The sequence below is a fragment of the Pelmatolapia mariae genome, linkage group LG20, assembly GCF_036321145.2.
Source record: "Pelmatolapia mariae isolate MD_Pm_ZW linkage group LG20, Pm_UMD_F_2, whole genome shotgun sequence".
NCBI classification, from domain to species: domain Eukaryota; kingdom Metazoa; phylum Chordata; class Actinopteri; order Cichliformes; family Cichlidae; genus Pelmatolapia; species Pelmatolapia mariae.
Window position 1 is genome coordinate 28,869,643 of NC_086244.1, and position 13,224 is coordinate 28,882,866.

The 13,224-nt window shown below is 41.8% G+C and overlaps 1 protein-coding gene across 24 annotated transcripts in view; it reads left to right on the forward strand.

Moving 5' to 3' along the window:
- The first annotated feature begins 339 nt into the window (after nt 1-339).
- Nucleotides 340-13,224, forward strand: part of kif1b (kinesin family member 1B) — a 61,233-nt gene continuing 48,348 nt past the window's right edge. For 17 of the 24 annotated variants that reach the window (XM_063465372.1, XM_063465376.1, XM_063465382.1 and 14 more), the window contains exons 1-2: nt 362-642; nt 1,837-1,992. In XM_063465372.1, the coding sequence (XP_063321442.1) occupies nt 1,887-1,992 (106 nt within the window). In that variant the 5' untranslated portion in view covers nt 362-642; nt 1,837-1,886. Of the gene's footprint in view, nt 643-1,836; nt 1,993-13,224 lie in introns of all 24 variants that reach the window. The other 7 variants (XM_063465387.1, XM_063465395.1, XM_063465389.1 and 4 more) reach the window with 3 other exon arrangements.

Below are 13,224 nucleotides of genomic sequence, written 5' to 3' on the forward strand. Positions count from 1 at the left end.
ATTTTATTTTGTTTTATGGTCAGTGGCATCTCTTGTGCCTGCTTTAAGGCAGTTTATATTAGCAAAAATATAAATAATTTGATTTATAAATTCGTGATGCACGGAAAAGTTACGTCGCTAGACGGCGCTCTTTGCGGTAACCCATGGTGCTGCGGGTAGCGGTAATGAGAAATCCTGCAGTGTGGCGTCACGGGCGAAAAAAAAGGGAGCGACACCCCACCTATTCCCTCCCCCTTCGCGACTCCGAGTCACGCCATAGGCTCTTCGCCGCATTAGTCGCCGCTCTCTGTTTGCTCATTGGCCCGCCAGCCTGTCCGTGAGCGCGTTGAGAGGGAGTTGACGTAATCTCTTCGGTAAATCAAGACAATCTACCAATTCTTCTTCTCACTAGTGTGCAGATAGGCGTCCGCCGTTCATCTGTAAGGGAGACTAAAGTAGTCAACGAAGTGGCCGTTTCTAAATACAAATCCTTCCGCCGGAGGATACCGCTATAATGGGTGTTTTTCACGGAAATGGACTTTATAGCAGTTTCCTTGCGCACAGATTCTGATAGAAACAACACATTTTGACGCCTGCTAGCTAGCGTTAGTTCTCGCCACTGTCCGGTGGTTTTGGTTTTGTCTTTTGCAAGAGTCTCCAAGCGTAAGTATATATTTTTTAAAATAATGTATTTATATTTTGGGGGACTGTTGTGCACTGGGTTGTTATTACAGTTTAGTTTCAAAGATGGATAGGGAGCAGTCGTCTGTGTTAACTAATACATGTCCGGTGGTCAGTGGACCTCTACGTGGCCAAGGTTCCAATAACACAAAAAAATTAAACATATATAGGTACTTAATTGTTACAGTATATAGAATAATTTGTTTATAGGTTTAGTTGATTATAGTTGGATAGCTGTTTCCGTTAGACTGTAGGTCGTAAATATTGAAGTCGGAGCCAATAACATTTAACGGGTTAAAGCTAGCTTGCAATAGAAAATATAATAGCTACTGTTGAAAGCTTCGCCTCTGGTAGGATTTAACGTCAAACGCCTTTAACCCTGCCGGATAGGGTAAATGTGAACAATGTGTCCAGTCTGGGCTGCTAAAATAAGCATGTAACTCCTCCCTTGCACTATTCCCCAACATGCAGCGGCGGAGGATTAGCCTACTTCCTAACATCAGCGAATGTAATTTTTTTAAAAGGGGGAAATTTAAGCTCTCCATCTGCACAAAATGAACAGTGTCAGATGCAACAGACAGGCCCTCGGTTAGCTGTCCCGCTGTAGCTCACGCCAAATAGGGGAGATAGGATTTCATGGGCGTATGCTTCGGCAAGTATGGCTGACTGCAAGTACATGGAAAAACATGGGATATTTAGGCTGTGTAGTCACCGGGTGCGGGTTGTGTAGCCGAAATGGACTGTAAAAACGATGGAAAGTTGTGTGGTATTTTAACGTCACGTTATTTTATGCATGCAGCAATCGTGATTTGTGATCTTCGTATTTTGTTTTCGGCTAAAGCGCATTTCACGTAAACTGTGGGTTTATGATATAAATATAAAGGCTTACATCCTCTGTTTGATTTGCTAAATGTATGATCGGCTGCTGTTTACAAAATATTAAAGGCTTCATCGGGTTTGGTCGGCCATATTTGTTGTAGGCTGTTATGACTGAAAATTGGGAGGGGGTGGACTTTCATTGTGTTTGATTTACATTTAGTGAAAACAGGCTCTACTCCTTTTCACTATAGCACTTTTGTTTTATTTTTAAAGAAGGAAGCAAACATTGTCTGGCTTCACTGCATCACTTATTGTTTTAACTGAGGAGATGCACACTTGTTTTTCTGTTTCCTTTAGGAGGGATATAAACAAGGGATCTTACAGGGAGACGGACTTGAACTGCAAACATGTCTGGGGCGTCTGTGAAAGTCGCTGTTCGAGTTCGACCCTTCAACTCGAGGGAGATAAGCAAGGAGTCAAAATGTATCATTCAGATGCAAGGCAACACTACAAGTAAGTGGCCTACTGGCATGCATGCAAGACCACCACACAAACTGGGGGGGGGGGAAGCATCTTGATTTTATGCAGGTCCAGTCTGCAGGAACACTTTGGTGTACCATGCATGCTCCTGCATGTTCTTCCTTCAGGCGTCTTAGCAGAGAATAGTAGAATGAGCAAACTGAATAGTGGACGGTTGGGGACGAGCAGCCTGAAAGAGAATAAAAGGCTTACAGAGTGAAATTCCTCCTCCTCTGGAGGGGTGTGCATGCCAGAGGAGATTCTGTGTGAGAAACGCTTAGTTGGTTCACGCTGGGAGACCCAGGGGTCGTCCCACAGCGTGGCCTGCCAGCACCCCCAGTTCAGCTAGGCTTTATCACACGGCCACTGTTTTTCTTTAATGGATGTGTGTGCTGCTTTATAGTTTATGGTTGCGTTATCTCATGAGTGTACACAAACAATTTGTGAAGAGGTTGTTAGATGCATATAAAACACGACTGGCAGTTAATTATTTACAAGATTTGCATCCCTATTTGAACCACAGTGATTGAGATAGAGATGCAAAGTCTGACAGGTTAAGTAAAAATATACATATTTATAACTTTTCTCATGTTGCACTAATCCGTGATTGAGGGAAGGATGTTAAGACCATCTAAGCTTTAGTTTTAAGCGAGGCACATCAGCTTTGATTATGTGATAGTGCCCTTATTTACCGTAAAGCATGCTTGTCGACAGTGTTATATAGTATAAGCAATAGCAGAGCAAGAAGAGAAAACCTGAACGTGGTTTGCAGTCATGTGATTCAACCTGCTTACTTGTGAGTCATCCGTTACTGTGAAGTGCTAGCTGCCTCCTTACTCATGACTCTGTCGTGTGTGCTTCATTCCAGCTGAGCACAATCTCCACGACGTTAGCGTCGAAGCATTTATTAACCCGCAGTAACGAGACAGCATGTGGAAACAGAAACATGCTCTACCAGCAGGCTCTCGAGTTTTGTCTGTCAGTCTTATATCACCCTCATTAGACTAAGCTTATATGAATCTTCCATAAGATCAAGTGTCCCTACCAGTTATGGCTCACTTGTCCTTTATCTCTCACACTCTACCAAAGAGAAGCTTTGTGTCAAATCCCTAGTAGTTTTACTCTATATCCTTGGGTTTTCATTATGCCAATGTCACCCGAAGGAGCTGGAGGGTGACTCGTGGTTTGTAGCAGAGCTGCAGTGGAATATGCAGCGTTTTTTAGGGGGGTTAGTCAGTGAGTGTGTGAGCGAGTGAGGGAGAGGAGTAGGCTGCGGTACTGCCTACTCTGCCTCCTTTCACATGGGCAGATTGCAGAGCAGAAAGGGAGGCTGGCAGGCGGCCATACTCTCCCTTCGTCAGGACTTCATTGCAGATGGTATGCTGAGAATGCGCTGTCTTATTTGGATGCCGAGAGGCCGAATCCTACCTGATGGCTCAGACACGCACAGGATCATACTGAGATCATTTGGCTCGAAGTTTTAAAAAAAATCTGACTTTTTTTTTTGTTGTTGTGGTCGTTGTATTCCCCCAGACTTTCTAAAAGCCATTGTGCATCTTTACTCTAACCAAATGAAATAGACACAGCATTGCCATTTGAACAGTATTTTAATAATAAAGATTTTTATGGTATGTTTTTAACAGTAACAGGATAAATAGATAGAATTAGTCACATGAGTGTTACATTTACCAAGGAGTTTTTATTTGTCAACCTAGTGGTTTCTTTCTAAGTGATATGTTCAGCGTCCATCTGTGTAAATGTCTAATTTTGCATTATTGAAAAACAAAACTCTAAACATGACTCATCCCAAGTTTACCCAAGTTGTTTGATACCCAAACAACTTTGGGTATCAAAAACCCAACAACGTAGCCTTTCCAGAAGGCGTGGAAGGTGGCTATGAAACAGTTGGTGTCTGACGTGGTGAAACAACAGCATCTAGAGAAACTTCTAAAATCCATGCTACTGGAAATTTATTAAAAAAATCTCTGGTCAGTATGTTATGTTTTTGCCTGTGTATGATAAGCTGTGATGTAGCGCTAGCCAGTCAGTGTGTGTGCGCAGTATGGGTGTACTTCTAATGTTTTCACTGGTCTTTGCTTGCATTTAAATTGGGCTGAAGGCTGCCTGACGGAAATGGGATGTTGCGTGGTCAGCTTGTAGGTGTTTGGCAGATGTGTGCGTTATGCCATGACACTCCCCTTATTGTTGTGACTGGCTCAAGGGCATATGTGCCCGTCTGTGTGCAAGTGTCAACAGTACAGAGAAAGATGGGGGTAGGGGGCAAGAACTCGGTCTCTTTCTTGCTCTTTCCCCTTTTCACCATGCATAGAGGGTTGTCAAGGATAGGATGAGAGCAAAGGAGCAGCAAATTGATTATCCAGTGTGCAGGAAATGTGTCCAAGGCCTCTGCAGGGAGACAGAAACAAAGCAAAGGCCTCATTCAGGAGACGCTCTCAGACATACCAGAGCTAATGTAATTATAAAACAGTGACGCGATGGCCCGCTAATTTTGTGTTGGTACTCCAAATGTTGAATAACTCCAGTACACCCAAACTCCGCCTTAATCTGGGGCCTGATGTGTTCTTCACTTCAGTTTCCATCTTGTTATGTAACTCATGTGTTATGTGCCCCTTGAGCCAGTGAGGAGCCACTCACGATGTATAGCCAGAGATGATCAATAGAGCTTACAAAGCACACAGAGATGTTATGATGAAGCATTTTGTCAACTGATTGCAAACCTGCAGTCTAGTCTAGTCGCTGTCTGGTGTTCAAAATAGTGTTTCTAATGCTTTATCAGTAGTCTACACTAGCCACATTTTCAAGAACGGGATGTTAGACGATATTATCACTTAAGCTAAGAGTAAACAAAATGACTAATTGAAAGCACAAACAGAAGGTCACCACATCAATTAAACCTTCACCTTTCAGATACAATTCATCCAAGTGTGCTCTCACTATGAGGTAAGTGGATGCTGACCTTACCCTGCAGGAAAGAACGAGCTCAGCTCCAGTGTCAGTTACACATAAGAGGAGGCTCTCATAACAGCAGAAATAACAATGAACCATTTTCACGTCAATGAAATGCAGTTATTGGTGGGACATGCAGCAAGGAAGGTGGGTTTGGATGTGGGGCAGTCATACTTTCGCTGAACCCTGTGCAGACAGGGCTGATTGACCTGATTAAGACCAGTAATCCTTTGGCTTGCCTCAGATCACCACGCCCAGAAGCCGTAATCCTTGTGACCCTTGCAGGTGTATACATACCGACATGCACCCGCTCTAGGGTGTTACATTCCTCATCACTCAGATAGTTCTAGAGCCAAACATTCACAAATGTACAGAGCAAACTTTTACATTCAAACATGACCTCCTAATAAGGAGGAAGGACAGGCAGCCTGTGTTTACTGTGTCACGGGACTGTCAGCTGAGAGGCACAAATGCATGTCATGCAGCTCACCCAGTTTTTAGCTGAACTACTCGTAGCAGGTGTCTTACACTAACTTTGTGACTTTCTGTATCGATGAGTGTGTTAAACTAGCTGTTGAAGCTAGGGAGACTGTGTGCTAATATTGTTATTGTTATGTCTTAACTCACATTTAACATTACACTTGGTATTTTTGAACAGCGTACAAGCTCTCTGCTCACCCTTGCCTGTCCATGAACATATTTAAATTGGTAAGCAAGGCAAAGACTTTTCAAGGAGCATTATTGCTAAGTGCACGCTATCTGCTTAGCTAGTGTGTGTATATAATCGTACTAATACTTGTATAACATCTTTCTACACAGAGTATTCCAAGTACTCTTTTTTTTTTTTTTTTTTCTCACAACAAGCAACATGTACCCATTCAGATAACCACTCATGCAGCGCTTTATTCTGTGCCTTTTAAGCACTTTCTATCATACGCACACTGACTCTCTGATGGATCCATCAGGAGGCATTCAGGATTCACCATCTTGCTTGAGGCTTCTTTGACATATGAAATGTACCAAGTCATAAACCCTAGACCAAGGTACACGCCAAACTTATAAACAGGAAATAGAAACCCTGTAAGGGTCTGATGAGCTGTGCCTCATGAAACCACTGTCATATGTTCTGTGGTTGTCTTCTGTAGTAGTCAAAGCAATAGCAATACTAAAACATCTGCAGTGAATGAATAAAAGCTTCGCTTTTTCTGTATTCTTTGCTTTTTTAAAATGCAAATGAGGGAAACCCACCACAGCATTATAATATTTTGCCTTGTGGTTCTTCATGACGCTCTGTTTTTGGGTTCGGCTTTGCAAATTGTTGTTTAATGCTGATGTTCTGGCAGTTATTGAAACTGACTGGTGGACATATGTTTGGGACGTTTGAGTAGACACGGTCACTTTGTGTAATAGCATGTAGGCTGCTAAATGCTGACCTAGTTACAACAATACTAACCATAGGTTTTAATCAGAAGTTCTCAGGTACTAGAATCCTCTCTGATTCTCAGATTCTTTTGATAAGCTTCTCTTCATGTGTCACATGTTTGGCAAATGGCACCATTCTTATTTAAGATGAGAAACAAAGCATTGCACAGAACCCCGATGGCCTTACCCATTAACACTGAATTATGTTTCATTAATAAGAAATGAATAAGAACCCACAACAGTGCATTGCACATGAGGGTGAAGCCTGAATGCTGCCATATTGTAGATGTGGCTGAGGTCAGAGGGGAAAGTGTTAAACTCCTCAAAGTGGTTACAGCTTTGTAACTGACCAAGTTTCTTGTGGTTTTCACTTCACAGTTTTTGTTTGCTTTTTGGCAGCTAGGTTTTATTTTGTTTCCAGTGTTCCTCCTTTTAAACATTTTGCTTTAGTCAACATCAATTTACTTAGTCAGTAATCTACATAATTATGCACACTCATTTGCTCAAACTGCAAACAGTTTTTCATGTTTAGCATGTTGTTTGGGCCATAGAGTCTGTGGAAAATGGGATCCTGATGTCAACTGAAGTGAATGACACAAGGCATTGTGGGATTTCTTGGTACGGAAACTAAGGAAGGAGTCTGAGCAGTAATTTCTCAGACTTAGAAAAACTGTGGAAGCAGCGACGCTTGCTGTGGTCGAGCTAGACTAATGAAATGTCTTAATAACATGCAGGGCTGTAATGTACTGTGTATTATAAATAAGCCGTGGGCTGTCATTAACAGAAGCTACAGCCAAACAAAGAAGAGACATCTGCTGTTATATATCAGCGTCATAGCAGATGGATAGAAACACCTCCTCATTAATTGATGCACTCCATCTATTGAGCTGACGCAGCCTAAGATCTGGGTAGAGTTAGCTTTTACTTTGCTATCTAGAATTTTAGTTCAATAACTGGATTTTTAAAATGGTCTTCTTTGGCTCTTGGGGAGATTTCTCTAAGCCTAAACAATTATTAACCCAGAGTATAACAGATGTCTGCTTTAGAAGACAGAGAGGATCTCACTGAGATCACCCAACCATTCTCCATGTTGCCACAGATCAGGCCAGTTGCTTTCCTGTATTTTCTTGTAATAACCTGCCTTTGCTTTGTGTTTTAATTGCTACATGAAAACAAAGAGACTTATTAGAAACCTCTTTTTTGCAAACACTTGCAGCAAATGTCATAGTTGGATGACGTGATCCTCGGTCGTAACTTGAGGGCTTGAGGATCAGCTCCAGATGTCTTAAAGCGTAGGTATTACCGATGCCATAAAGCAGTACATCTGGAAAAGCAACATACCTCCTGATCTCACGAGGTTTATTTTTCTCACATAGCACACTAGCTAGAAATTTGCCAAACTCATTCTGTACTCATCTTATGGTTATGTTTTTTTCCATGCGTCCCATTGGTTAAATTCTATCTACCTCATTGTTTTTAGCTTTTCAGCCTGCGACAGAGATCAGAAAATCTGAGTGAGCCTTTTGCAGAAAAAAGTGGGATATTAGAGGAGCTGACTGGTAGGGGGGAGGGGGTGTGCAAACGCAGCCGCAGCAGAGAGACAGTGAAAGTCGTGCATGAGCACACTTCACGTGTAGGACAGCGTGAGGCGGCATCACATAGCAATACATCATGGGGTTTTGGTCATAATTATGATTGAGGCTGACCGTGCATGTTTGTAGCTTAGCTACCAGTGAAGGGAGACAGTGCCATTATTTTTTACATCCGTTAGTCATAATTGGAAGCCTGTGTTTGCATTTTCACTTCATTATTCAAAATGCAAAATGCCAACAGAAATTAGTAGAAATTGAGAGATCTCTGTATTTAGGCTGGTTCAGTTGTTTCTGACTCTCCTTGTTTTTCTTAGCACTGAAAATATTTCTTCATCACTCTGCTTGTCTCCCTCATGTTATTGCATGATGGCTAAGAAGAATGCAAACATTAAACGTCTGTACAGGATAATCAGCACATGCAGGGTTCAGAGTATAGGATGATGCTTTTGTGCTTTCATTTGATTACCTGCACACCACATAACCAGCAGGTATTTCTTTAAATGTCTTTGCGTTCCCAACAGCCTGCATCCGACACCATTCATCTCTGACTGGCGGCAAAAAAAAAAAAAAAGGCAAGATAATGGCATGTTTGTTATCATGTTCCGTCGGTTCTTGGCTTGCTCCTCGTCCCTGCTCTTTGGTTCGGTGCTTAAGTTGACTGAAATGGTCAGGCTTTCCCACATTCAAGAAAGTGAATGTGTTTTTAAGTTTTTTGCCCTCACCGACACAGCTCTCTTTCCAGACTGTGTTGTTTGGTTTCCTCCCACAGTCTGGGGCTGAATTCAGAGGCAGCCCGGGGAGCTTTGCAGTCTGAGCACGAGTAGCTTGTTGGTGGGCATCATGCTCACTGTGTATTATTCATGCGTCCAGAGTGGAGGGGTTGGCAGTGTAATATTTTTGAAACCTTAATTAATCAGGCGGGACAGCTGACCCATGACTAGGTCAGGTACTGGAATCCTATGCTGGGAAGCTAATGAAGATCATTGGAGTGTACACCCACTCATGGATGCATATGCATGCAGCACACAGACTTTCACACATCACTTTTGTTCTCTGCAGAGAAACTGTTCTGTGAAAGGTTCACTCATCTAATGTTAACATGAGGCATCAATCTCTGCTTAACCTGAATGTTTGGTTTTTTTGAAAGATGTTCACCAAAGAAAAAGAAATGTGAGGTTTTCACCGATCCATGCGCCTGCTCGGTGTTCATGATGTCACAATGCGCACAGAAAGCCAGGGAACATTTAAAGTGAGACTTGTGTTGCAGAGTAGAGGCTAGTTAAGGAAATCCAGGTCACTGCTCTGTAAAATAGGAGCTTGTTGTGAGCAGTGCTGTCTTCCCCGTGTCTGCACAGCTCGGTCTCCACCGTTGTTCCCACTGTTCTTGGGCCATATGATAATCTGAGCACTGAAGAGATGCTCTGAGGATTTCTGCACTGAATTTTTTTCTTTTTCCTTCTGTCTTTGATTTTTTTTTATTCCCCCTCTTTTTAAGCACAAATTCAAATATGCAGATTTCTGGAACTGGATTCAAGGACCCTAAAACAGATATGACCCCAAAACTGATATAAACATTGTCTACTGACATCAATAAATGTCATGTTGTGTGGCTCCACAAGCTGAATATTGGCTGCTTAAACCACTGCATCCCCACTGTTTTTAGACAGACTTCAGATGTTGCTCTATCATGATTTAAATATAAAAACAAGTAATGCTGCAGTGCCAATCCATTCATTTATACTTGTCAAAGAAACTTTCCTTTCTCCAGGATTTATTGTTTCTGACGGTAGGGCACTGCACTCATGTTAAAGTCATAGGTTACTGGAGTTGAATCAGCCCCTCTCTCCCTTTTTTTTGCTCTTGTCATTTTTATGACTTTTTCAGCTGTAATTTCATGTTTTATAGCATCATCTGTGTGTAAATGTTATTAGTTAATCACTGCTCTAACTCGCAATGTTGATCACCTCAGTTGAGTTGACATTAAAATCTTGTTCTGTAGTGTGCAACCAAATTTTCTAAAAATTTAAACTTTAGAGGAACTGCTTTCTCTGTAAATCTTTTCAGTTCCTCTTTTTTTAGTTGAGCACGTGCAGCTCCACGGGCTTATTGTGCCAAGATTAATGCAGGAAATATTCAGTGCCGTAAAAGTAAGTGCTATTTTTAAATCTGAATATACCAGACTCTTTTAAAGCTGAGCTGGACGTGCTGAACTACTTCTCGGCACAGGTTGTCATGGGAAAGACCTTTGACCTTTGAGGCAGCACCTGCACCAAGGAGAATATAATTCTTGGAAAAGCGGTGCCTCTTGAAGCTGTGAAAATGGCTGAAAAATGCTCATTAAAGGTCCTGGAGTAGAGCAGGGCGATATCACCAAAAATATTTATCACGATATACATTTGAAAATTTGCGATGACAATATAACTGATGATATAATTGACACTAGACAAAATACTTTACAACTCCACAACTTTATTAGTGCAAAAAAAAACAAACCATCAATGTATTTTCACTTAAACAAGCAGCTGTTTTTTATGTGCATTAAAGTTATATAAAACTTTAACAGTGCAAATGCAAATTCCTTGCTGACAGTTTAACCAAAAGGCATTTCCAGTGGAAATTGGCCGACATATCCTCAGCATAACAATGTACAATATCCACAAAACTATCCACAAAACTAATATCCAAAAAAGAGGTTATACACACACAATACGGTAATATTATGTTGAAGCACAGTACGTATCACTCCGCGAGGCTCCTGCCTACGATAGCCGTAATGTTCCGACAATCCGTCAAGCGGTGCGGGTTCGTAGCTCAGCAAAGTCGTACTAAAACATTTGACAGATTTTCGAGCGTCGTGTACCACATAAAATCGGTTCGAGGTCAGTAAACACAACCAGAATTAATACATAAGGCCCACTGAATTATAAGGGGGACTTTTGATTTTCAGAAAAATCAAAGGATTGATTTTAAGTGTGCCGTATTTTCCAAAAAACACGGTAATAACGACGGCCCGCTAGCATGCTCTACCAAAAATAGTGCTTTGTTGTGTATCTGACGGACGAAAGCCAAACCAGTTCCACACCACTGAAGTTGCAGCATTTTTACAAACCAATTCTGGTTCATCCGTTTCATTCAACGATCCGCTTTCGCCCATCTCATTCTCCGTTGCCGCCATGCTTTTTCCACCATGTGCGTATGAAGGCACTGCGCATGCGCGTTTTACCCATATTCTATCGTGATATTTCATTTTCTTATCGTTGCCCAACATTATACCGGTATTACCGTGAACGGTATGATATGGCCCAGCCCTATCCTGGAGTATGTTCCCAGAGTTTAGGTTGACATACAGAGTTTAGGTAATTAGAATTGAAACTTCTTCTTTTTTTCCTTTTTTTTTTTTTAAATTAAAGAAAGAAAGAAAGAAAGAAAGAAAGAAAGAAAGAAAGAAAGAATTTAGTCTTATTTCAGCATTGATTTCATTTAACCCTGCATGCCACCACCTGTGAGGCTGCCTGGCATCCCTCTCTCTTTGTTGTAGTTCTGTGTTTGTTTAGCTCCTGAATGGAGTCCTGCTGGCCTTGCATGTTTTCTCTATCTGGTGGCTTCTAGAAGCCTCTCTTTAGTCTCTGTTATCCTGGACTCAGTGAGTCCACATAAGCTGCTAATATCAAGAGGTAGTTGGAGCACTCGCCAGCTATCAGTGTCTGTGGGCTCGGAGCAATGTATGGTTTGGCTACAAGTTCAGCGGAAAGGTTGGGCGGCTGAAATCTGTCCATTCCTTCCTGTCACTGACAGTCTGTCGGCATGCTAGGCACTAACTGCCATCTGCTGCTGTATAAATAGACAGTCGTCAGAGCTGGAACAGCTGGCACATGGGCCGGCCAGGACTGCGCTTCTCCCACTGCTTTCTAGCTAAACAGGCAACTCCACCTATAATCAGGTTACGCATGTGGGGCTTTTTTGTTTCCTTTTGGAACAACATTTGTTAAAAATGTATTGATTCAAGATTTTCAGCGATTTCTTATTTCTCACCATGCTAACAAGAAATCCAGTATCCTAAATTGGGGCGAGGAATTAAGAGAAAGCCTGTTACCACATACATATATGCATATTAAGGGGGAAAAAAAGCATACTCCTACTACACTGCCTCTCTTTTCTCTCTGCTATCACTCAAAATGCTTTAAGGAAATCCTCTTAAGTTGGTAGGTGGTGGGATTTATATGTGATAGCTCAGAAACAGAAAGTAAACAGGGGCTTCTTTTTTTTTTTTTTGCACTACATGCAAACACTGATTTCCTGCTCAGACCATATTTCATCAGATAACCTAGGCACATGTATTGAATGCATTTAAAGCTTGACTTTTAGAGCATCAGTTAAATAAAGCATGCTTTTCAATGGAGCGCTGTTGTTTTACATTTGCTTTTAAGCTAACTTCAGTCACTTTCCAATGAAAACACTGAGAGTATATATTTTTCTGAATGCTTTTTCTTCCCTAAAAAAAGAGAGGGGGGTAGGGCAGTGTGAAAAGGGTCATTGTCACAGAGGGGACTCGGCACAGAGCCTTGTCATAACAGATTACCTAATGTGTTTTGCAGGCTCTAACCCTGCATGCAATACCCTGCATTCAGTGCTTTGTTCAAGTGTCTTCCTGTGCCTTTTTTCCTCTCTCCCCTCACCCAGTAGAAGAATGACGTGATCGGCCTTCTGAGTAGAAGATGAGATGCTGTTAGTGCCTTCCTTTAAAGTTCCAGCAGTGCCTCTGAAGTACACTCATCTGATCAAATGAAAATGTCTGATTCTTTCATGAATAGAAAATTTTCTTGTAGTTTGTCTGAGTCAGTGACCGTGATATAGATTGTTTTAAAGGGTCATGTCTCCTTGTAAGAAAAACTCGCTGCTTGGAAAGTTACGTTGTTTTTTTTCTGGCAGAAGTATTTAACAGAGTCATATTGATTTGCTGTGTCGATATTTTTTTTAATTAAAGGCCACCTGGCAACCCACCCTGACCTTACATGAACGTCACTGTATCCAAGGGGGGTAATCAAGGTGTAAGTTTCTATTTTGGAGATGTTGTATGTGCTGTGTTGTGGCTGCGACAAGCTCAGCTGTTTGCAAATGTGCGCTGCAGTGCTCAGACACTACTTTTAGCCCTCAGCTTTAAGCCGCATCCAGCGACAACTCTGTCACCTGTGCCGCAGCCCTGGTAACCGAGCCATCAAACACACTCTCCTAAATACACTGGATG